The sequence below is a fragment of the Aptenodytes patagonicus genome, chromosome 12 (genome assembly GCF_965638725.1).
Source record: "Aptenodytes patagonicus chromosome 12, bAptPat1.pri.cur, whole genome shotgun sequence".
NCBI lineage: Eukaryota > Metazoa > Chordata > Aves > Sphenisciformes > Spheniscidae > Aptenodytes > Aptenodytes patagonicus.
The window spans coordinates 8015462-8041226 of record NC_134960.1 but is presented as its reverse complement, the minus strand read 5'-3'; the positions used below and the strand labels follow the sequence as shown (position 1 = coordinate 8041226).

General features: G+C 46.7%; 1 protein-coding gene across 3 annotated transcripts in view; it reads right to left on the bottom strand.

The window, feature by feature from the left end:
* Nucleotides 1-24708, bottom strand: part of GRIA1 (glutamate ionotropic receptor AMPA type subunit 1) — a 139768-nt gene extending 115060 nt beyond the window's left edge. For all 3 annotated transcript variants that reach the window (XM_076350031.1, XM_076350030.1, XM_076350032.1), the window contains exons 1-2: nt 24416-24708; nt 22110-22247 (exon numbers count right to left, since the gene is read on the bottom strand). In XM_076350031.1, the coding sequence (XP_076206146.1) occupies nt 22110-22247; nt 24416-24497 (220 nt within the window). In that variant the 5' untranslated portion in view covers nt 24498-24708. The remainder of the gene's footprint in view (nt 1-22109; nt 22248-24415) is intronic.
* Nucleotides 24709-25765: the final 1057 nt, after the last annotated feature.

Below are 25765 nucleotides of genomic sequence, written 5' to 3'. Positions count from 1 at the left end.
TTAAAAATAAGGTGCAAATCTTAGAGCAAACTTGAGCCTCCTTTTAAATCTGATCTTCTACAACAGCATGTAAATGGGCCTTTCATTATTTCTGGGAGAAAATAATTAGTTTTTAAAAGATATTGGAGAAGCACACAGAAAGCCAAAATCCTGATGGACAACGATGTGAAATATCTTCTTGTCTGATTGTTGCAATAGTTTGCTCTCATCTACAGAGAACAACCTTGAACCAGACAAAGTAGTGAGTCTGCTCTGGCTCATTTCTTAAAAAAAGGCTCAAACTTTTACAAAAGGTTTGGTTTCCTCCTTTTGTGCTTAGTTTAAATGATGATTAAGCTCTTGAGAGGCTGCTATGCTTAATTGTCAGGCTTTGTTTTTTCTAATGGATATTACATGGACTTCATGCAGAAATTCACTTTTACTGCCCTCCCTCATCCATGCTAAGAATGACAAGCAGATGCAGCATTAACAGGAGACAGTTTATCATTGTAAATGGACTATTCACAGAAAATGCAGACATTGGCTTTATCTTCTGTATAGTTATGATTTTGGTGTGCCTTTTAAAATATAACTAAATATAGATATCTTAAAGATAATAATCTAGTCACTATTTTCCAGTGATTTGGGGCATTTGGTTTTTGTTTTTTGTTGTTTGGTTCCCCCCCCCCGCCCCCATGGGTTTTCCATGTTTATCCTCAGAAAAACACACTATTCCCGATGACTGCCTGTGGTCAGGTTTGGGATCCCTAGGCAGGGGGCCAATTCTGTTCTTGGTTACTTGGAGTAATGCCATTAAGGGCTCTGGGCCTGACTATTAGCTGATGTAACTGAGGATATCCACATTCGATGCACACTTTCAAAGGACTATCCTGATTAATTCTGGATGAGACCAAGGCTTTCTGGGAGGGATTCTCTGTTCTGTGGGGTTCTCTGCCAGTATCAACACTGCTCTTCTGACTTGAGAATTGCTTTTTCCTTCCTCAAATGTTCTCCAAAGTCAATTTCAAAGTCATGCATGGACAGACTCCAGATTTAAAACTCATACAACCCTCCATGCCAGAAGAACCAGAGCCTCAGGGAATGTAATAAACACAACTTATGAGAACAACCAGATGACAGCATATTAATACACCCTGAATGTTATCTACACGTAGAGGAAACTTTTGCATTGCCAACACATGGAGCTAAAGTGATTCTCCAAGAGAAAACCTCCCAATTGTTCCAGGCAATAAGTAAATATCAGCCTCATTTCTGTTCCACCAAGGGTTAATTGGACTTGGGAACATGAAGGGAGAAGGGGATGTGGAGCAAGATATGAGTCAAAAAGAAAGCGGATTCCCATCCTTCTCATAGCATTAATTAGCAGCTCTTTTGCCATCTCCCAAACACAGGAGCATCCCTCCATCTCAGAGAAAGGTTCCCTTTACCCCTGATGCCTCCTTCCAAACCAACGGGCTGGCACTGGACCGGCAAAGTACAGACAGTGGCAGAGCTGCTGCCGACACCAGCAGGAGAATCAGAGACCCAAGTCAGAATACAGCCTTGAGGATGAGACTGGGTAATTTAGGTACATCACAAAGGGCTCATTATTGTCCCCTGAACCCCTCGGTGGGGAACAGCCCATTCATGTTACTGGGACGCCTTCCTCTGACTCTGTTTCTCTCAGATCCTGGCATCACGAGTCTTTCTGCCTGGTGCTTCCCTTTGTCCTTTCTGTTCTTTTCTCTCTCTCTTCTCCTTTTATTTTCTTTCTTGCCTTTTTTCCCCTCCTTTAACAATTTTCAGTCAACCCCAGGGAGACAGTCCCACTCTTATTTGCTAAAATAACTAGTAGTTAAATGACTGATATTTAAAGCGGTATCTTAGGCTTCAGCATTGCTCCACTGGGAGAAGATACAGTGACGAGTGTGTGGGGAGAGGGAGGAATAGGATGTGGATCATGTTTCTGAGAGCTCTTCTTTTTTTTCAGGCTGTCTGCAGACTCCAGCAGACATCGTTTCTGCTGGAGAACTTACGGGGAACATGTTTCTAAGTGGGAGACAGACAGAAGACTGTCCATGGAATATTAAAAAACCCAAAACACTAAAGCATAAATCAAACTGGAGGCCACTACACGGGAAGCCTCAACAAGGAGAATTTTATCTTTTTTTGATTACTTGCTTTTGTCCTTCCTTTGGAGTCAGAACTGCAAGATCACACTGAACTGCACCAGCATATGCAAAGGGATGCTCAGGACTTGAATGGCAGCACATGGTGCTGCTCAGGGTTTAGGTACATTAACAGAGCTTGGGCATCTTTGGGACAAGTACATGTGCACACTCCACTGATAACCAAGTACGTGCCCTTGAGCCTGCTGTACCCCAGTGCCTGGACTCACTGTGTGCTAGTGTAGTCATGATAGCCAAGCTGTCTGCACAGGAACCCACTCCAACCCAGAAAGAGATTTCTACAGAAACGGCCAAATTCCATGCTAGAATAATGCATAGGCAAGAAAAGACAATGTACACAAGGACCCAAATGTACAGTGGCTCTACGGCTGGTAGCAATGATAGCAATAAAGCTGTAAGTCAGATTAAAGTGCGCTGGTCTATGTCTGTCCCAGGGATGAAGGCCAGGACTCACAACCGACTGACATTATACAAACGCCTCAGGGCTTTCCCTCCACCAATTATACTCTGCATGTAACTCCTCTGCTAGGACCTCGGTACTTATTAACATCCCTATTGCTGCTAACTTTCCTTTCAGCTTTCCTGCTCATATGGGTGAACTCAAGGCAAGCTCTCCCCACAGGGCATGGTGCAATGATGCCTTTGAAAGATCCTCAGCAAAAGTAACTGTCAGTGGTTTGTTCTGTTTGTTGAGAGAGATGGATGGACATTTGCACTCACACCTGCAAAATCTCCTTCCTCATCTAGGTGAGATTTTTCCATCTTCTACCCAAAAGATTTCTCCTACCAGCAAGAAATACAATCAGCCAGCTGCCATATAATTAGCAGATGGACTATTCATTTGACGTGTCAGATCCCTTGGGAATTTCACATGATGGAGCTGTCCTGTGGGAGAGCTTTTCTAAGACAGTTGTTCAAATGAAATGTCTGAAAAACAAAGGGAATTAGTTTCTCTGCCACCAGCCATGTAGTTTCACTATTTAATTTTCCCCAGTTTTGTTTCAGAGGTGTATAACAGGTAAGACAAGCTTGAATAATAACAGCAATAATCCTTGTGTATGGTTATGACAAAGGAGCAAGGACCAGATTCATCAATGTAAACAAATACTGCATCCGATGGGACCTCAGATCCCATGCTGCCATTTTGCTGAAATCTCCTGATGAATCAACTCTCTGCCCATGCCTGTTCCCCACACTGGAGAACCTCTTGTAATATTGCTGCATGCTAACATACAATGTGAATATGTGGTGAAACCTGGTGCCATACCTCTTGTAGGTACCCAGCAGGAAAAAAAAAAACACACCCCAAAAACCAACAACAAAACTCCTACCCAAATTCCAGACAATATAGCTTTGTTTTCTTTTTCCAGTCCTCCAAAATGGATAGCCCAGAGGACTGTTTTGGAACCCTTCCCATAAGTAGGTAGTAAAGGGATTCTCATTTGGCTGGGTAAGCACCTGTGGATATATGCAAAGAATTACTTTGCAACCCACTGCATATACTTCCACTGACAAAAATGTGGCAGTAAGTACAGAATGCATGCAGCAGTGGGTATTGGGTATATTAGTTTGGAAGTAAAGAGACTACGGGTGTTTATTGCTATTACTGTGTGGTGACAAGCCAAAAGGGGTTCTGAAAGCCTAATCAGCAGCTGCTTCTCCTCTGCTCTGAGCTCCTCTGCTGGGGTATTACATGGGCACAGCAATACTACCTGACAAAACCAGTGGCTCTGATTTTTAATAAACACCTGATGGGCTTAACGGTGCTAATAAATTGCATAATCTACTTATTTGCTGTCTGGTTTGTAAAGGTTTAGGGTACAGTCTGCTCATGCCTCCAAGAAAGCTGGGCTGGAAACTCACTGTGAAAATGAAAATGGTCTCCCAAAGCATAACCTGACTACAGAAAACAGGTTGCTAGCGAAAACCCCAAATGCTGTGACACAATAAAATTGTAAAAGTCACTACGCCAGTACTATCTCTGAATAATACCCCCAGTCTTAAATAAGAAAGCTTTGTAATCAGAAGACCTCTCCCACCTTTTCTTCCTTTTGATTTTCCCCACTAAAACCTATATGTGAATCAAGTGTTCTTAAGATCTCTTCCCTTCTGAGTTCTTTTGATGCAAGGTGGACAGATGAAAAGACTCACACCTGTGCCATCTGCAGGAAAAAGGTGATGGGAAAGGAAGGAAAGGGACCAGAGAAATCCCACTTTTTTCCTCCAGTTCCTTTTATAGTCAGGCTCTTGGTTGATTTATATAAGAGAACAGAAAAGGCCTAGAGGCAAGACAGCTCATCTCTCTGTGACTGAAAACACACTCCCAACCCAACTGGAGCTTGGGGAACTTGGGTGCAGGTTGCCTTTGGATTATTCTGCATGAGATTTTTTCATAAGCTTTCAATTTGAAGGCTGTTACTCATCTCTTTAGGTCATGTCACAACGAAGTCCCTTGCAGAGAACAGGACCCAGAAGTAGGCTGCTCGACATCTTATATTGTGCAATTTGATTTGGTAAATTGCCTTTCCTGCAATAAGGTGCTATAAGGTGCTCAGCTGGAGTCCATACGCTAGATCTTGCCTCCCTGTGGAAATAGCCTGACACAGCCCAATGACACACTGCAAATGCAGTTCTGCTGCGAGTTCACGTCGGGAAAGTTAATACCATTCCTATCCCACATGCAGACTTCTTCTTTTGGAAAAAATAATATGGGTAGGACACAAAAGAGGCCTACTGTACAAGGATCTACGGGGAGAACTGACACAAAGCCTTCAAAGGTAGCGAGAGAATAGGCGCCTTTGAATGCATCCCGGGAACTAGACTGTGAAAGGACAGGGAGAGGTAGGTCATTTACCCTTTTCTATGCAAGCAGCTTGGAAAGGTACTGCAAAACATTGCATCCTTAAATATCTTAACCCAGAACTGAGCGTTGGCTGTGCTTTTCAAAATGAGGCACAGGAAGGGACAGAAAGTGCCCAGGGGCCACAGAGAAGTGAGCAAGGAAACCTGGAGTAGCAACCTCTCTGAAATAGCACGCTCCAGCAAACACTGGCCACTGGGCAACTGAAATATCTGTTTCGTAGGGCAGACCAGAGCTACAGCTCTCGCTCTCTCTCAAATTTAATTTCAAATGTACTCGATACTTGAGAAAGTGGTGGAACCAGAATCACTGCAGCCTGGTAGACATCAGAACGCATCTTTCTGTCCATCACCACCTCATGGCTCCTTCCAAGACATCCCACAAGCATCTTTTTTCACCGTCCTATCTTGCATCCACAGCTGCAGTTTCCAGCAACCCTTGTTCTTCCCTGCTGCGCTGCTGTCCCTCCACGATTTCTCTTCACATTCTGCCCCAAAACAGCCCCTGATGTAGCCCCTGCCCCACAACTCTGACCCCACCACTCGCTCCTCAGCCTTTCTCTCCTCCTGGCTGAGAGAAGCTGCATTGGGATGGGAGGGCATTTTGCTGTAGTGATATTTGCTCTGCGGGTTTGGATCTGCTTCACCCACAAGCAAACTCACCTCCCTAGAAACAGGAGCCTGCTGTCTTCAGCCAAACTTCAGCACCTCAGCCTAATCAAGAGTTTGTTCTCCCTGACAGCCTCTAATCACCAGCTAGCCAGTTTACTGAGGGAAAATTTTTATCCTTTCTGCTAGAATTCATTTTTATGACACCTACCATAAGAGATTTAAAAAAAATAGGCATTAAAATGGTTTATAGAGGGTATTTTTATAATCCACTAAGCTGTTTTCCATTTCTACTGATATGACATCTCCCAGCTATAATTTATAAATGCCATCAGTTAACAGGCACAGAATCTTATCCTATGATTTCTCCTCTCACACGCTTTTCCCATTAAAACTTTCTGTTAAATCTTTGCTGTGCTGCTAAATCCAGAGAGATTTGGCCATAGCTAGGGAGGAGAAAAAAAAAAAGAAAAAGTTTAAGTAGCTAATTAGTGTCACTGGATTTGGGGCATCCTATCATGAAAGAATATAGAAGAAGCATGTCCTCAATAAATGTTTTGGGCGTTTAAATAAGGCTAATGCCCCCCCTACACAGCAACCTCTAATATCCTCAGAAAATAAAAAGTTTTATAGGCAGTAAGTGGCTGCTTTCCCATATAGGGATGATGAGGGTATCCTATCAGGCATATTGACTTTTCAGTGCATTTGACTGTCCCTGTAGTTATTTTTGTTATTGATTGCAACTCAGAAGGGAGTCACTCTGGGAAGTGCAACTGCATGTGCCAGAGTCCAACCTGGGGACATCCTGGGAGAAAGCATTTATTTACAGCCCTCCCAGAATTCACTTCATAGTTTGATAGCACCATGGAAATGCTTAACAATAATTATAATTCTTGCAGTAGTTAGACATTTTCTCCTTTTCTCTGCCAAGCCCAGACTGAAAAACTTCAGGCCTCACCGCAATCACTGCTACTAAATCACAGCAGGGAAAACAAAACAGAACATACATTTCTTCTCATTTGCAATGCCTCCAGACCTTATGTCTGCTGGGAAACTTGTATTGGGCTGCATCTAGTCTTTTGGCTATGGAAGGTCCTGACTTGGGAGAAGTAAGCCCAAAGGAATTGATTTTTGGTTGCTTTAATGTGGGCATGAAGAGATCTTCTTAACTCTGTCTGGGTCAAGAATGGCTCATGGTCCTCCCAGGGACTGGACAGACTCCTCAAAGGCCTGGTGGGTTTTCCACTTACAACCAGTTAAACACTTTGAGTAATCATGGGAGGGAAGTGCCCCCAAACTGCCTTCCTTACATGGAGTAGAGAGGAAGCTTGCAAGACATGCAGAGGGAGCAAGCCACTTGCCCACTAGCTTTTTATCTAATGAAGACCTAATTCTAGTGGGGTGTCAAACTTGGCTCAGACCAGCAGAGGATCCACAGCCTTTAACCTTTTTTTTCCTAAGGAAGTTTGTCTACAGAAGAAAGGCTTCGCACAATTGAGAGTTATCGATAATCTTTCTTCAGGCCTTGAAGACCAAAAAAGAAAATTAAGGGCACATTGGCTGAGCTGAATGGAAAAGCTTCACCCACTGCGAGGCCGCCTGGTGCTACACAAAAGCGAAATCAAGAGAAGCCATCCTCCTCCGTGCAGGGGTTAGTATTTTAAATGCATCTCCATGAATTTCTTCCCCATGGAGAGATTAAATGCTTCCCTGCGGGCAGCAGGGCAGGAGGAGAGCTGGTTCAGTCCCTCCCCTTCTGAAGTGGCTTAGTAATGTCAGCGTTCATCCCCAGCACTACGCTTGTCCCATCTCTGGCAAGGCAGTGTGGTGCGAAGAATGTCAACCAAGCTGGCCGGCCATACGGGCCGAACCCCGGTGCCACATTTGGGGAGGAAGACGAAGATTGAGACAAGCAAGTGAATCATGCTCTTCACTTGGGGAGTGGAGATGAACGAGCCTACGCTGCCGACGTGAAGGACATTTTCCTGTTGTCATAACAGCAATGGGAGAACAGATGACTAATAATATGGACTGCAGCCACTCAGCATGGCCCCTTGGCACTTCCACTTTGCCAGGCTTCTCCGTGGCAAAGTCTGCTTGGGGGAAAACATTCCCGAGGATCCTGCGTGCAAAGGTAGTCTCTGTTCACCCACTCAAGCACCTATATGGCCTTTACCCATATGCTGCCTGGCGCTTCCAGGAGAAGGGGAGTAATTCCCCCATCACTTCCCAGACGTCATCCCCTGCTGCTCATGTGCCAGCAGACACGGGAGAGCTCTGGGTACCAGCCAGATGGCCGTCCCCAGTTGCCAGGGATCTATGGACCCTCCTGAATGGGGGCCAGATTCATCAGGAAGAGCAAGGACTATAAACATGAGCCTGAGCAAGAAAATAAGGCCAATGTGGCACTGGCCAGATATGCAAAGCCATGTCCTCTCCCATAGGCAAGTGCTCACTCATGTCTCTCCACTTATTTATCAACCCTGGCAGTGACGGAGAGTATCCAAAAAACCCTTAAGATGTAACTTCCCCCTAAAGCCACCCTTCAAATACACTCTCACACACAAGAGAAAGGAAAGCTACTGACACAGCCAAGGTCTCAAGGCCACAGGTAGATCATTTGAGGCTTGAAGTCAAAGTCTCCGTTAACTTTAGGACATGTCTGAAAAGTGATTAGTCTTTCATTCCTTGCAGAAAAACCTACATGGCCCAATGCATCAGGTGCTGCTCTTTCGGGACCTCAGACTTTGTCCATTTTCATGCTGGTGCCTTCACTAATTGCAAAGCCCCACGGTTAGAGCGATGGGACACAGGATCAGAGGAGGCATTTCACCACACGCTTTAGCTGCTGTCTGTGGATGGGGCCAAACTGCAACAAATGTTGATTTAAGGAACAAGTTAGAGGCTGCCTCTAATGCACTTGCCACAAGCCTTCAGCTCCCATTTATCATCTGTCCCTGATTCTGCAACTTGCCTAAAACTCAATTCTCTTTCTTTTTTTCTCAAGACACCCTTTTCAAGATTTTTTTTTTCTTTTTTACCATTGATGTCTTAGTGTATCCCCTTGCACGTTTTTTTCCTCTCAGTTCTTGAGAAAAGAAATGCCACAAAGAAGCCATTAGAGCTCCTCAGTCATCTGATCTTGGCAGGAGATTCCTCTGACAAACCACAAAACAAGGTGCGAGACCAATGCTTGATCCCGAGGCAAGATCTCTCTCTGGGAGACATGAGGATCTGGAGAAGGGGATCAGCTCCCACAAGAGGTATCCTACAGCGCTGTGCCAAACCAAGCCAGAGAGGAGGAGCTGAGCGCAGCAATGCAAGCTCTGCACCCTCCACCACAGCACAGCCAGGCCGGGAGCACCCGATACTATCCTTTCCCCTTGTCCGCCCAAGGTGTAGCAGAGCCAGAAATAGCCAGAGATGGGGTGAGTGCCCCTGGCTCATCCATGCATGGGCAGGAGGAGAGCGGACCATGGGAGCAATCCTGTCCTACTGTGCATCACAGCCTAGCTGCTGTTAGAGCCTGTTCTGCAGCAGACAGCAGCATCACCACAGAACAGAAGAGCAGAAGTGCACACCTTCCATGAAAAAAAATCATGGAGCTATAATCCTGCTTTTGGCTTGTTCTTTCATATAAAAAAAAAAAAGGTTTGGATAAAACAAAAATAAAAATCCATTAATCCTGTTTGTGCAACGCTCGAACCAGACCCACAGGGACACTTAGTATCACTTAGAACGCACTATATCACATTTAGGTACTGATGCTCCTGGAGGAATCAGTAAACATTGAAATGCCTTTAAAGAGCTGATTTTTGGTACTTACAGGCCTAAGCTAGCAATCAGGACCCCAAATATTTGGTAAACAAATACAATGGTGAAACACTGCTGTGAGAGCTTACTAAACTCATGACAACAGGGAGATGCAACAGGTGAACAGCAGGAACCATGACAGCCATGAGATGGTCATGACATCTTAAGCACGGGGCTTGCAATAGTTACAGGCACAGACAGGAGCAGAACAGCCAAGAGGAAAATCCTGCTGCAGGGAAGAACGAGCGAAAATCAGGGTGGAGCACAGCGTTGCTGGGCAAAACCTGCAGGAAAGGTAAAGACAGCAGCGATGGGATCACAGACTTACAAAATCCTCTCGAGTGCCTTTGGATCAAGTGAACCTGCTTTAGAAATGGCTTGATCTGCAATCCAGGAAACTGATGGTGCAGAACCAAGTACATGTAAGCCCTGATTTCCCTACACACTGAAAAGATGTATAAAAACCAAACCAAAATTAAGACAAATGCTGGCTTCGCTTGGAATAATTCATGAGCACAAATTACAGGAAGAAAGGTTAAACCACATCAACCATCAAACACGAAAACTGAGAAAAATAGCTGCAGAGGGTCACAGTGCCCCATCACCTGGGGGCACCCCATCTCCAGTCCAAGGCTGCCACACACACCAGCACATCTTACCATGTCTTCTGCTGACTCTGACAGCAAATTCCCTTGAAGCACGTTGGGAGCCTGGGATTTTAAGCAGCCAGGAGGTAATAGCAGCCAAAAACACTGGTGTGAGCTCATAGCTGCTGCAAGGAGCATAATTAACATGGGCTTTCATCACCTCACTGCTCTCTATAGCAAATACTCCTTACAAGGAGGTTTGGATTTAGAGTGCCCCCATCAGACCACTCAACATCTGCACAGGGGTCCCTGTGGGACCTCACCTGGACCCTTGCCTGGTGCATCGAGTGAAGTGATGGGGAAGCGCTCTTTTGCAGAGATGCTTTGACTGCAGGTCTCCAGGTGCAGGGACTTGTTTGGGGCTACAGCGTGGCCCCACAGCCCTTTTCCCACTGTGTAACCCCACACTTCGGGGGAGCAAACGGGCTGACGTGGGTGAGGCACATGGAGAGCAGAGGAAGCGGCACTGTGCTGAAACAACATGAAATCCAGGCCAGGCAGCAGCGGGTGCTGATTGTGGGTGGGATACTGTATGTGGTAGACTTAACCTGCCTGGAGTTGCATATATGGGTTTCATGCAAGGGGGCTGGAATAGTCTCTTAACCCTCCCTCCATCAGTATTTTGGGCACAGAGAAAGAAGCAAAGGGCCCTCATTTCTCTTAAGGAATTTTTCAGAGCAGGGATGCTCTTGGACTTTTCAGAGGGGAGAGTGCATCTACTGCACGTCCCTGGGCAGTGGGACCAATGGACTGCTCCAGTTGAAGCTAGGAAAAAGAAATCCCAGTGAGGAAGGTGATTTCTTCCCAAAGATGGACTCATTGCTAGCCTGCCAGCCAACTCTTAAAGCAAATTCTTTCAATCTCGCACAGCATCTTTAAGAAATGATAAATTGTACTGGCTCAGAGGAAACTGTCTGCTCCCTGATAATAAATGAACTGTTCGCAGAGGTAGCAGACTCCCAGATCCATTTGTGATCCAAAGGGCTTACAGCTGCTTCCCATTTTCGCAATGCCAAAACCACAGAACACACAGACAGCAAGGGATGGGAAGGCAGCATTCTGCGCCTGTCTGCTTGCTGCTCTCCTGTGGCTAAAGGGAGACTGTCAAGTGCAATTTGCTTTTGATGGACCCTTTTTTTGATGTAAATTTGCTGTTGTTGAAAGTGAATAATTCGCTGCATTGACTGCAGGCAAGGATAGCCAGGAAAAACACTGCAAATCTCACCCCTGCACACTACATGTCTACAACACTTCTTGCAGCTCTGGACACGAACCATCCTATAGCATGAGCGCCTGTAGTCCTACAGCAACGCACCTCATTCCTTCAGCTGCAGCCCCCGCACAGCTCGATTAATGCAGACAGCACCGAGACAAACACACCTTCGCCAAAGGCTCCCACAGTCCCACCAGAGGATGCTGCTGTACCTCAGTCATCTCGACCCCCATCCCCTCCACCCCCAGCCTCCACAACACTGCTCTAGTTTTCAACTGCACAGCCCTGGGAGCCAAGGGGGATGATCTATTTTTTTTCTTTTGTTTTTAAAGTTGCCCTGCTGGAGTTGCTAGTTTGGATTCACACTTTCACTTTCCTTCCTGAGATAGGCTTGAAACAGGAAGCCTGAATGCACATTGCTATCAAACTCCTCTGAGATTGCTGTGAAATGGCAATCAGAACTCAGGACCAGAGCAGGGTGGGATTCAGAGTATCCCTAGGATTTTCAGCTGTGTTTTGATCCAGGGTTTTGGGTCTGATTTGGCTCAGCTGCTGAAGGATGCTACTTTAGAAATGACTTTTTTTGGGGGGGCAAATAGCTTTTTTTCAAAAAAACTCCAAAAGATTGATTGTTCCAGTGCCACACAGGGCTTAGCTGTGCTTTTTCCATTAGAGCTAGTGGGGATTGCTCAGTCAAATCCCTGGGTGCTATTTTGAAAATGCTACAGTTAGCATCTGAACGTATTCGTCCCCTGATGATACCAACTCTATGATCCCCCGGAGCCTACTCCTAGGGAAAGGCAGTATCAGCCAGGAGCGTATCGACAGAAAGAGGGAGAAAGAGATCTGCTTAAAGTAAAGACAGCAAAAGCAAACACAGGCATCGTCGTTAGAGCACTGCAAACACTACTGCCAGCAACGAGCCCGTGGAAAGTGAGAAATAGAAGAGGTCAAGAGATTGAGAGCACGTCTCAGGACAACGGCAGGCCCCTGCCCTTGAGGGGCCACTGCAGTACTGTACCAAAATACAGAAGGTAAACCTGAGAAGAGCAGTTTCGATGCCATGAACATATGTTTTCTTCACTTCTTAGCAATACATCAGAATAGTACAACCGCAAACTGCCTGTTTGCAAGGTGATGCCTACTTTTATCAAAGCCTTTACAGGCTGCTCGCAGGGAGAGCAGGAACATGTTTGGTACCCCTGAGGTATCACCTTCAGCAGAGTACTGAGGAATTAGCAGAAGGACATAATACAGCTGCAGACACTTTGGGGTAGGCTTCATCTCACCTACCTCTCAAGGTCTCACGGTAAGCTAAGCCAAGTTTGTCACCTTGGCTTCCCATATCAACAAGGGAGATAGGCAGGCACCTCTGGAGGGCGATTCCTCCTGTACTAAGATGGGTGTCTAAAACAGTTCAAAAGGACTGCTCACTGGAGAGCTCTCTGCTGATTACAGAGGTAACCTTGATGAGTAGCTTAGATGAGGGCATGTCTGGGAACACGAAGAGCTGATTTTCTAGTCTCGTGTGACTGCGAATGGACGACCTCTTGCAAGCCCCGTGACCGCGTGGGGCTCTGCGGGTTCAGGAGAGGTGCTGGTATCTGCTCCCTTCGAGGTCTCTGCTGAGTCTGGCACATGAGGCTGCTAAGGTGGAGGATGTTATGATATAGATGACTCAATGTTAGAAATCTGCCTGACTTCATCCACACATTTCTTGCGGGTTCCCAAACAAGTGATGACTCTTAACGCCTGTCAGCCTAGGCTAATCCAGGTCCCAGCCTCTAGCTAGGCTCCGCTCTCCCCAGAGCTTCTCCCTTTGCTGTCCCCACAGGAGAGGAGCATGGGGACTCCCAGATTACCATCCCCACACCTCAAAGCTGCAGACAGTGGGTTTTGGTTGGCACAGCCATAACGAGCTGAGCAGAAAAGACCCCAGAACCAGGACAGGCTAGAAGACCGAATTAATTCAGATTAAAGCTGTGAAATGCACTCAGCTCTACCTTTGCTCAGGACGGACTAGGGACAGCTGCTGTGCCCGACTGTTTTTCTGGGACAGTGAACTGGAAACGGCATCATTGCATGGGCTGTGCCGCAGCTTGCTTCCTTGTCCTTGCCTGCAACAGCAACGTCCCCTCAGCCCCTTCCCCCACTGCAGCCGTATGTGGTTTGGCTTTCTATTACTTCCTTTGGTAGTTCATTAAAGACATTAATCACCTTCCGCACAAAGACATTTCTCCTGAACTCCCTGCAGGCCAGGCCTCTTTCTCAGCTGTGGCTCTGCTGGCTGCTTCAGCCCTTTGCAGACACAGTGCTGGCAGCGTAGACCTGCCCCCATTTCCCTGCTGATCTGGGCCCCTGCTAGACACCGATCAGGTGGTCACCCCCAAGCCTCCCCTGCCACGTGTGCTCCGACAAGAGCCTCCTTTCCAGCTAACCTTCACCCCACCGTGGCCTACATCTCAGCATTTGTTGTCTCCCTTTTCCCTGGCCAAACGGTCCCATCTCAGAACCAACACACGGCCACCAGCTCACGTGCATCATGTAATAAGCCATGTATAAATGGCACGTACTTATCATGCAATAAGGACGCAAGGCGCCCTGCTGCACAAGGCTGACAGAGGGGAAAGCACAGTGGCATGTTGGGACTGTCACAACAGCAAGAGGGATGCAGGCTGCGTTAAATACGCTGGCAGTTTGCAATAACCACCCCATGCAGAGGATTCCCTGCCTTAAACACTGAGGTTTGGTGCTGCAGCAGTTGCAGCAAGGAAGAGGGAGGCCAGGAGTGAGCTGAGCTACGGTGCTGGCCGGATGGGAGACACCAGCAGGCTCCAGCTCATATTTGGGCAGAAGGAGGCAGAGCCCTTTGAAAGCAAAACCTCCCCTGGCTTAGCTAAGGGCTGGAAAGAGAGACAAGGGACAACTCCAGCTATGGCATGTCCACAGTCCCTCTAGAGCTGCTGTCTGTACCCTTTCCCACACCGGGTCTCCAAGTGCTGCTCCTGACCCAGCATTTCTCCATCCTCCGCCCCTGTGTGCTCTCTGTTGGACTTTGCTCGCCTGTGCTCTCCCCACAAGCTCCCATGCTTGCTAGTAATTTTTTCTGCTCTCACCTGCCAGAAAGCATCCTCTTTCTCACGGATGGTGTGTGGGTGCTACGTGGAAGGAAAGCTAACAAGGCTCAGGGCACTCAGGGGATATCAGCAGGCCAGCGGGAGAAAAACCACATCTAAATCAGTGTAGTCACTGATGTCTTTTGCTTGTTGAAGCTTACTGCTAGCAAAGATCAAAGCCAAGTGTTTGGGAGGGCGGGGAGGTGAGAAATAGACCTCCCTTTTATGTGAGATCCTTCCACGCTGCATCCAGCTTACCTACAGGGGCTTCTGTATCTTTCCTCTGACCCTCCAACCCTCAACCAACCTTTCATCTCCCTCCCACTTCATCTCCATCAGCATAGTTACAGGACCTCGCTTATTAAATCAAAGCCAAGACTTCTATAGCATATAGAGAGACGTAGACACGTATGCTATACCCACATGAGAATCCTGCCATCAGTTTTATGTTACATCTCAATCTTAGACATCAGTTGTTTTCTTTTGCACTCCTCCACTCTGTCAAAAACAAATAAAATCAAAGACTGAAAAGACCCTCTTGAAGAAGCCAAGATATGGCAATTTGTAGCTGTTACTCGCCTTTTCATTGCCTCTCACTGCTACTTCCTCAAGGGATCAATCAGTCCTGCGACGCATAAGCACGTTGCCTCCCGAACTGCAAAACCCTGGATGAGGGTTGGCAAGGGTGTGGTTTGCAGAGAATAGGGAAAATAACTGATATACATTAATAAAAAGAATAACATTGCTGGCGTTTTTTGTTCTGTTGTGGTGTGATTTTTTTTTTTTTTAAGAATGTCCCAGAGGGAGCAAGTGGGTCTGGCTGCTAAAGGGCAGCATGAGAAAATCAACTAGAGGCTCGTTACTGTGTAAGCTAATGAGCGATCAGTTCAGCAGGTGAGCAGGGAACAGTTTCTGCCAGATAGCATGCTGTTATTATTCTAATCATTCGGTATTATTTTGAAATGTTTTTTTGCTGGCATGATGGTGGATTGCTAATGGCTCGGTTTGGCCCTTCTTCTGCATCTTGCCTAATACCTGACTTATTCAAGAGTCCATGTAACCTCCCAAAGGACATCGCATGCTCTACCAGACAGCAATTTTCACTGGGAAAAACGTTACCCTGTTTCAGTTCTACACAACTAAAGGCAGAGAAGTAAAAACCCATCTCTCTTTAAAGGAATGCAGTTGAAATAAATGCATCTTTGTCTTCAGACTTGTGTTAATACCGCACCCCAGAGAATTTGGATCTGCAAAATATTAAAGTCTCCCTGACTTATTGCCTCTTTAAGGAGCATGTTGATTTTGTGTTTGTTCTGAGCTCCACGTGTTACTGAAGCTAACCGGGACTGTTTCCATTTCTACTGGCAGAGAGCTGTTGCCTTTGGGGCCTTAACCCTATTAAGGGAAATGTAAACGTATATATCTAAAATTCCCACTAGAGTTTTGGAAAGGAACAGAGAGCTTCCCCATGCTGCCTTCCTTGCAGCCACATGAAGATTTCTACTCTCGCCTTGCTAATATGCCAAAAAATAAAGCCTGTGTGTTTCCTGGCTTAGTAGGATCCCTATTCACATGAAAAAGCTTTATTTTTAGAGAAGAAAGGATAAGCTGTGAGTGAAAACTGCGACTGTCACACAATGGACAGGTCTGGCCTCTGCTGCTCACTGTTTCTCAAATTCCTTCTCTGCCTGCTGCAGAACCCAAATTTTACTTCTTCACTCTCTTTTTTGCTTGTCACCAATGAGTATTTGGGATCCTTTCCAGATGAACAGATAGATTTGCAGGTGTGAAATTCCCCTTATTCCTCCTCTGATTTTTCCTAATTGTGTCGTATCAGCTTTTCTCCCCAGGCACCACTCCCACAGCCCAGGATAAAAAATTAAACACAAAAACAGCCATGCAAAAAATAAGTGCCCCCATGCCCTTTGGAGAGAAATGGACACACAAGACTGGGGGAAACCCGTTCCTGATGCCTGATGTGCGCTGCCAGACTCTCGGCAGGGCTGCCTTTGCCAAATGACAGCAGAGCCCCATCAACGTCCCCGCTGATGATATTGGCCTACATTCACCCAAGGCTCTCCGTGCCCAGATCCATGAAGGCAGACAGACAGCCCGCCCTGTCCTGGCAGCCGTAGCTGAGGAAACAGCTCGGCACTCATGTTTTAAATGCTTTTCCTTCTCGGGGAGAGCATATGGGACAAGCTCCCACCTTCTTCAGCGGCGGCTGCGACTGCCGAGCACCTGGTGCCCACCCCAGACCCCCTGCAGAGACCTTGGACGCAGGAGGCTGGTGTCACCCCCAGGACCCGCTCCCTCCTGTTTGGCAGGATTTCACCCTTCACCCCTCCTTAGGGCTGGACCTAACTCTGTAAGGTGCTGGCATCTCACTAAACAAACATGCAATTACTAGAAAGCCACAGCCCATCCCTGCCAGAAATTGAGCATCCTTAACCTCAATTTGATCTAACGTGAATTGATGCTCTGTGATTCATCTGCCTGCATCACATCTTTTCCTATTACAAAATCTAAGGAGATGTATTTCCTTGTAGAACCTATGTCGTATTAATCAGACTGCATCTTATCATTAAATCCATGTTTCTGTTGGCTTAACTCACATTAAATACTCATAGCTAGCATCCTCAGCTCTGCAGGGAAAAAAAATCCCAAAGCATTTACATGAGATTTCTGACACTGTGAAAATAAAAACAAGTCTACCAACACCACAACAATTACATACTATTACAGGGCTGGGCTTATTTAGATTGTGGAAGTTTAATTATAAAAACTGCATTTTAATTGATTGCTGCTGAAATAATTACAGCAACACCTTTCCAAGAAATGGCGACCATCCTATGTTTGTCAACAAAGAAGCTTCCTTTAAATTCAACATGCAATAATTGTTTAATTAAGCCAAATTTAGATCCTTGTTTGAGTACATTCAAATGTTTGCCTATTCCTTCCTGTCTCTGAGAGATAATAGAAGAGATAAAAAGCAATCTCCAGAAATACTCTATCTATATACGTAAGTATCCAAGAAGAAGAAGAAAAAGAAATACTTCATTTTATAGCTGATCTGGATCTAAGCTTGCTGCTATTGATAAGAACATAAGCACAGAGTGACTGATCACTACAAATCCCTCTCTAATTGGTGCTGGGAGGCCTTCATAAAATACGAACAGACTCCAAGCTACATGTTCATTTTCTAATATGCAGAACAGATTCAACTGTTGATATTATAGCAGCACCCGCAACCCTATGAGGACCCCACAGTAACTGTAGCTGCGCACACATGGAAGGAGAGGGATAAATAATTCATTGTTTTTCAACCTCTTTCCAAGTTTTCTTGCAACTGCAAAATCCTGCTGCTGTCCTGTGCAGACCTCTGTGTTTCAGGTGTGCAGCTCCTGAATGTCCCTTCTCAGTAGCGCAACTCCTAAGCACGCACACAAGCCGATCGCTGCACCAGCTAAGCTATAGGGCTCAGTGCTGAACGGAGATTTTTTAGCCGCTAGTCATCCCTGCAAAGTGGCCTGAGTTTTGCAGGGACAGATTTACCAAGCTGGTGCCTCTCCTCCTGCGAGCACCACTCAACAGGGCATGTCCCCCAGGTCACTGCCAGGGAAATCTGTCGCTGAGCCATCGTCTTCCCCGGGCAGCGAGAGCAACCACCACCGTCTGCCTGACACTGCCGGGGCTCACCTGGGGACTCCAGCCAGAGGCCGAAAGCAGGAGTCTCTGCACCACAAATTAAATAAAGCTAAGGAGCTGGGGCTGAAGTAACTCATATCCCCCCGAGGAGCCGGGCTATGCACAGGATGGGGATGTGCATTACGTGTGCACGAATGGAGGCTGAGACAAAGAATAAGAGAAAACTGTTCCCGGCACTGGTTGTCTCAAGTAAGCAGCCTCTCATCCCTTCGCTGCCAACAGGACACGGTGCTTGTGTCCACTGTGGACCTCCCAGGGATAGGAATCTGCAGCTCTCTCCTAAGCTTCAGCCCTCCTGTGCCCTTGCATCTGGCACAGAGCACCCCTCTTCTCACACCTCTCAGCTCTGACCTGCACCATCCCCTGCCGTGTTAGGTCTGCCCTGAGCGCAGTCAGTCACAGCAAAACCCAGCAAGGCAGAGTTTGCTAGCAACTGTGTTGAGGCCATAAAGCTCTTTTCCAAACATGGCTGAAGACAGAACCTGTGAACATGTCTTTAAAGCTGATCAGAAGGGTTTTGCTCTGCTACGTCACTAGGCAAACCTTTCAGCTACGCCACACCATCATTTTACCCTTTATAGTCACCTGGCACTGCTATATACTTCTGCTGAAGGAAGGACTCTAAATTCATCTTCCCCCTAACAATTGCCTTGGCCTTCGAACAAATGGCACAAAAATATAAAGTCTCCTAACCTTTAGTTAAGAACCCTCAAAGCAGCAGGTGTGTATTTTCATACCAGTAAGCCACACCACGCATCCAGCTGCAAACACAGAGCCTGTTCATTACCATCTATTCTGTGGGATGGAATGAATTCAGGAAGATATTTCAGTTATTGAAATGTGCCTGTGTTTCAGTGTTGCAACAACATTGGCATCAACCACACACATGAAATACGAGGTTACCGCATGTTGTATCTACTATCTACTTTTGCTTTCTTAATGATTATGGTTTGCTTAAAATCGTAAGCTACTGACCTGTTATGCACAGGGACCACAGGACACGTAGGTGGACGCTGCCCCACACAGAGGTATTCACAATCACTGTGTGATGATAAGAAGTCCACAACTGGAAGCACCAGAAATACGAAAGTTATTGCTGGGCTGTCACAGCGACAGCCCAGCGACAACAGCAGCCTCCTGGTATTTTACAGATTTATCACTTTCATGGATATTATTGTAACCAATGTACGATCATCACTAGCACATCATTAACGGCTCCCTATCGCTGTCACCTGTGCACAAATGGGTGCATCTCATACTGTAAATTCACCCACCGTCACACCAAAGCTTGCTCATCCTAACTGGTAAGCAGATATATGTCAGGCAGAGGTAGGCAGTGTCACAGTTGATGCTGAGATACATTTTGCATATGATCTCCTTAGACAGGGTGCTGTCATTTTGCTGCAGTTCATCCCGCCACTTCAGCATTGCCCCGCAAGCTGCCCAACGAGGTTTTTTGCTTCTGCCGTCACCAATGATTCTTAATAGATATTCTGTATTTTGAATGATGCTGCTTCAGGCGCTTGCTATAAGGACTACATTTAGCACACGAGGCCGGATCCTAGCACGAGGCAGGACTTGCCATGGGGCTGGGACCTACTAGTCTTCCTCAGATGTCCTGTAGGAGACCCTGATAGGGGCAGCACCAGGTTTAACAGAGTCCAAACACCCTTGGCTTAACCATCAGAGAAACAGGTAATGCCAATGACAAGGAAACACTCCGTTCTCTATCTCCATGGGAACAAAAACTGGTACTTTTAACTGGTAGCGTGGCCAGTCTTTTCTCAGAAGATAAAGACCACTGCGTGGGCAGGGTTTTTATTCTCTGTAAATAAACAGATCTTTCTGCTGATATCAAGTCTTAGCAACCTGGAAGGGAATTTGCTGGAAGATGAGGAAGGAGATAATTCCTGGCAAAAGTTTCACTCCAGCCCTAGAGTACTAAAACCAGGTCTCCCAACAGCCTGGGTTTTTTTGGGTTGGGTTTTTTTTCTCTAGGGCACATGGAATAACACCTTCTTTTGTGCTTACAAAACAAATGCTGCCTTCCATAGTCTGGAAGAACTTAGGAAGTTTTTAATTATAAGAAAAGAAAAATGAGGACAAGTGAAGTTGGACTGTGCGGAATGCTTTGCTGGTCTGATCTAGGACAATGTGCCCTACATAGAGCTCAAATATAACATCCTTTGGGAGGCTGTCTTGCTTCCATTCAGCTTTTGTGAGACCACCCCCGCCCCTGTGGTACTAATGACAGATTTCTGAAGCATAACTAGTATCATGGTCTTGCTATCAACATTAATGCTGTAAACAAAATCATTAGTGGCAGGCATAGGGAGGGAGGGAAAACTATGCGCAGATGGAGAATTTATTCTAGTGATATTCTTGCAGTTTCTGCTTTCTTCCTGCTATCAGCACTGAAATAGCTCATCCCCAGCCACAGTCAGCAACTCTGCCCCAGGTGGGCGACACTTTCCCTTGATAGATACAAGGTCTGTCTTTTTTCTTCTATTTGTCTAGTTTTCCTGCCAAGGAAGTGCCATTGGCTTGAGCTAAAATAGTTGCTCTTCCTTGACGGAAACCTTGTAGTTGGCAAATAGAGGGATATTAAGGAAAACAGAAAATCTTTAGATATGTCATTAGACACTCCAGTGAAAGTGTGGCCAAATTGTTACTTCTCTCTCCTAAGTTATACTGGCCAGGAAATTCCTGCAATCTTGTATTTGCAAACCCTCCAACAGAAAAAATCACAACTTACTTTTTTTTTTTTCCCCTTCAAAGAGCCTTATTAATTCTCCTCCTGTACATTTCTGGTTCTTTTTGCAGGAAAGCATTTTTCCCTTCTGTGTATTTCTTAGTGGAGAGAACAGTTTGTGTCCACCTCTACCCCACTCTCCACATGACTAAACTGCAGAGAGGATGTTTTGGTGAATCAAAAGGGTACTACAGATGTGAGCCAACAACAACCCAACAGGCTCTACAAAGGGAAGAGTTCCTCCAGTCCCTCCTGACAGTCCTCATACACACACACAGGCTCACAGAGTGAAAGCAGTGTCTGACACCAGGTCAAACCAAGAAATTCTTTGTGCATCGCATCCCGGTGGCACGAGCCCCTCATGCACAGCACTGGGCTACTCGCTCCAAGGGAAGCAAATGCTGCAACAGCCCCCAGTGCAACCACAGGGCTGTGTTATGGTTTTTGTTTTCCTCTGGTTCCCTCCTGGTCTTATTTGTCGCTGCTAATCTTGGCATTACCTGGCAAGCCATTTTTTTTCTTTTCCCAACTATATCATATAACAAGAACAGCACAGCTAATGTGCTGTGCTTTAGCAAGGTGCAGATACACGCTAGGACCAACTCTGCGGTGCGAATTCAGTCTTTAATACTTGTTTTTAGAGCCAATAATTTCACTGGTTCTTGACACTAGAATTCTCTTACCTTTCTGTCATTATTAGGCATGCCCCTTATTGTGGATCTGGACTCCACTTGCACCAAGCTGCTGGATTCTGCTACGTCTTTCTTAAATTACAAGGACAGATGGCTAAACTGGGACTGAAGAAGAAGTTGTTCACACTAAACAGAGACTTCCATGCACCCTGTGGGTGGAAAGGGGTGACTTTGTTGTACATCACAGCTATAGGAAATATGGGAATGAAACTTCAACATAATGAGTCGGGCAGAGGTTAGAGAAACAAGAGGAAATGAATTGTTGGGGGTTTTATACCACTTTGGAAGCAATGAAAGAGAACATGCAAGACTTGCTGAATAACTGCAGCACTACCTCACCCCTATGTCTTAGCACAAACCAAAATGATTCAGAAATCCTTTGCCTGTGTGTTTGGGGTTTTCTTGCATGGACCTTAAAGGCAAGTTGCATGTTTGGAGCAAGATGTCCCATATGTCAGACACACACCCCCCCACACCATTCACGAATAAAGAAAACAAAGTGAGAGAAAGCACAGCAAACGTCACTACTTACAGGTGTATGTCATTTCAAAGCTGTCGCTAATGTTCACAATGTCGATCTGGGGAAGGAGCTTAGGGGGTTCTGTGAGCTGAGACAATGCAAACCTAAAAGCCGCATGTTCCTGGGACTGTTGATTAGGAAATAACCCCCCTGGGGAAAAAAAACAGAACAAGAAGAAAGGTCTTAAGCACATCCGTATTAGCAACCTCTTCAGTCCAAAATATTCCTGCGAGCAGAGGCTACAGCTCCCCAGCCCAGGGAGTGCCTCTACACTCAGAAACCCTCCAGCACGCAAGACCTGGGGGGTTTTGTGCCTGCTGCAGACAGGCTGGGAGCAGAAAACCTTTCCAGCCCGTGCATTATGTAACGCCTGGATCACATATAGGAGCCCTGATGCATCCCTGGGCCCGGCAGCCTGCGGGGTCGGGATGAACCACAGGGTTTGGCTCAATCTCCTCACCCCCCATAACTTTAAGGAAGAGAAATGGAAGCGCTGTCAATGTTACCTTTATAAAAGAGGAATAAGAGTCTCTCTTCCTCCCCCCCTCACTTGTAATTAGGCTCAGTTTAAACCCTGCTGACTAAGAGGAGAGGTTTGCTCCAGAAGGGGTGCAGGGCTTCCCCCACAGTATGGGACTCCGGGGTATGGGGCAGACTGGCTGAGCCTGGCCTGACAGGCGCAGCGCTGGGTGAATGGGGACAGGGCTGTGAGAGCCAGAGCGACGTCGGACCCGTGGCCAAACAACTGCTGCTACTGGAAGTTTGCTGTATGGAAAACGCCTAAATTTAACAGGTGACAGTGGCCAAACTCAAAGAGGGCAGGAAATCAAAAGCTTGACCCTCAAAAGGGACCGATCTGAGAAGAAGTACAGACAAGCCCAGAACCACAGGATGATATAAATAGGATAGGAACTGGGACCAGCCTGGACCCAGGCTCAGAGCCTTTCTCCCTGCCATAGACCTGGAAAAAAGTGCTGCGATAACCCGACCCTAGGAAAAGTTTCCTGCTGCTCCCCTGGCAGGAAACTTGGCTTGCGGCAGATCCCTCCACAGCCTCCAGAAAGATGCTATTGAATTCCGACTGTCTTGTAATCTATATGCATTTAAAGGGAGCACTGTTATTGGCATTTTACGAGTAGGGAAACAAAGCACTTAGCAACAAGGTAGAATTAAAATAAAGAAGCAGAAAGTATCAATGCCCACCCTCCAAGGCAGATGGCTTGGGGAAGAAACTAGTGTGCAAGGACCTGCTATCAACGGCACTTTGCACATCTTCAGTACAGAGGGCATCTCCTTGTTGTGTGGAAAGGACTATTTGTACATGAATATCCCCCCCTCCACCGTTCCTCCCACCCCCCAGCCTAATCATGGGTGTCAGAGGAATAAGATGCTCATAGCGGAGTTAAGCTATTATATGTGTTTGTTGAAAGGGAGAAAGTCTGGGATGTTGCATAAATTTGGGGTAAAGGGAAGGCAGGAAGGAAGGGAGACACGGATGCAGCATCAACAGCAATAAAAGCACCGACTGTGCAGCTGGACTCAGGCAGGAGTTGCCTGAACTTGGTGGATTAGCAATTGATTGGCATTGTAAAGAGAAGGGAGGAGGAAGAGAAAACCGGCAGGCAAGGGAAGAGAATTTGGGGCTAGGTTACAAACCATCATCAATAAAGATCAATGGGAAAGTAATAATAAACCTGGGGAGGGAGGGAGAGAAGCACTGAGAAGTTACAGGAAGGGAGAAAGGAATCAAACAGGCACTGCTGGTGCGCAGGGGAAGCAAGTAGCAAGAAATGAAAAGAGACTTCAATGCAAAATCTTCCTCCAATAGCTCTGCCCTTATTCTTTAGCAACAACAACAGAGAGCGCCTGTTTGTTACCTCTCGTCCCAGTTACCTACAGATGAGAGCATCCTCACAAAAATGTATAATGCAACCGCTGATTTTGCAAATGCAGCAATGCACAATGGCAGCCCAGGCGTTTCTCAGAGCAAGAAACAGATATTTTTTTCGTGCTTCCTCCATTTCAGAGGCACTTTTCTCCCTCTGTGTTGGTGTGTGTGCAGGCATTTATTCCCAATCCTCCCCTCCCCCAAAGCCAAATTGATACATCTCTGCTCTTGTAAAGCTGGTACGAACACACAAATCCAGCCCTCGCAGTTCATCCCCTCGCTCTCTCTCACGTACATACACACACACACACACACACATTTTGTCTTTGCAAGCAAATGAACGGGTCAGTTTTCCCCCACCGCCCCCTCTCCACCCCTACCCACTAGCCGGGGAACGTCACTCGCAAACGGCCCCGAGCTCTGCACTCACCTATCTGGATATTGTTGGGGAAATTGGCCCCTAACACCGCCCCTAGGAAACTGGTGCAGAAGAAGGCAAAAATGTGCTGCATATTCCTTTTTGCATTGGCGAAAAAGAAGCCCAGTTCCAAGCATAGATTTGATTTTTCCCCCGCTCTGCTCTCTTTAGCCGCCTCTCTTGCCTCCCCTCCGCTGCGCCTTCAGGGTTGCGCGTCTCCCTCGCTCGGAATCCAGCGCCGAGACTGCTGCTTAACACCGCCTGGCAGCAGGATTAACTGAGCCCCGTGAGAAAGAAAGAGAGCCCGCTCCTCATCCACATCCCTCCCCCGCCACACACAACACACACACGCACACACCAGGCGCTTCCACCCAGCTCATTCGCCTTCTCCCAATTGGAGCTCAACAGCTGGGTACCGCATCCCCCCCCCTCGCCCCGGCTATTCCCCGCCGGTGTCCTGGCCGGGGTCTCTAAGGGTAATTCCCACCTACCCCTAAATTCCTGGCTTTCCCCCTTCAACTTCTCTTGGCAGGAGGTAGAAGGAACCTGCAAATCAGTAGGTGGCAAACTCCTCTAGAGAAAGGGCTTAAACTCCTCTGCCTCTGATCCATCGCTCCCCAACCTGGGCTCTCACCCCTGGGTCCAGGAGCTGAACAGACCAGCCTCTACAGCCCGGCTCATTAGGATAACAAAGAGGGTCGTACCCTGCAAACGTGCCTTGGAAGGAAGGATTTCAGAGCAACAGACAACAGAGAGCCCGAAGGAGGAAAAAATGAACCCCCCACCATCACCTTTCTCGTTGATTTTTCCCGCACACCGTTAACCTATGAGGCATTTCACCCCTGCGCTGATGTGGAGGAATCTGTGCTCACCAGGACCATCAGATAGGGCAGGTTTCTGAAATTAGGGGGCTATTTTAGCCTGGATCATTACAGGAGCTGTTGTTCTGTGGTAGTTCTAGTGAGGTTGGAGCTTATTTGACCATAAGCAGCTTTGCTCAAAAACAAAAGGGGAAAAAAAAAAATCAATAAAAGTAACAACAATAAAAACCAGCTCCTAGGCACAACTTGGGATTTGGAAACATTTGAGGAAGAACTGCTGTGAACACAGAGCTATAGCCATCTCGGAAAGGAGGGAAAATTCACCCATTCCCCTCTGAAACACATGAAGTCCCAAACCAAACTTGAGGCCTCTTGTGCCTGAATACCCATGTCCAAGCACAGAGGTTCTGCCCTTAGGACTTGCAGCCTGAATACACACAAGGGGTAAATAGCAGAGAGGAAACAGAAAGAAAAAAAGATGTTTGGGGCAGAGTTAGAAATAGGACTCAGATGCCCTGTGTCCTGGTTTGGTGTAGGGTGC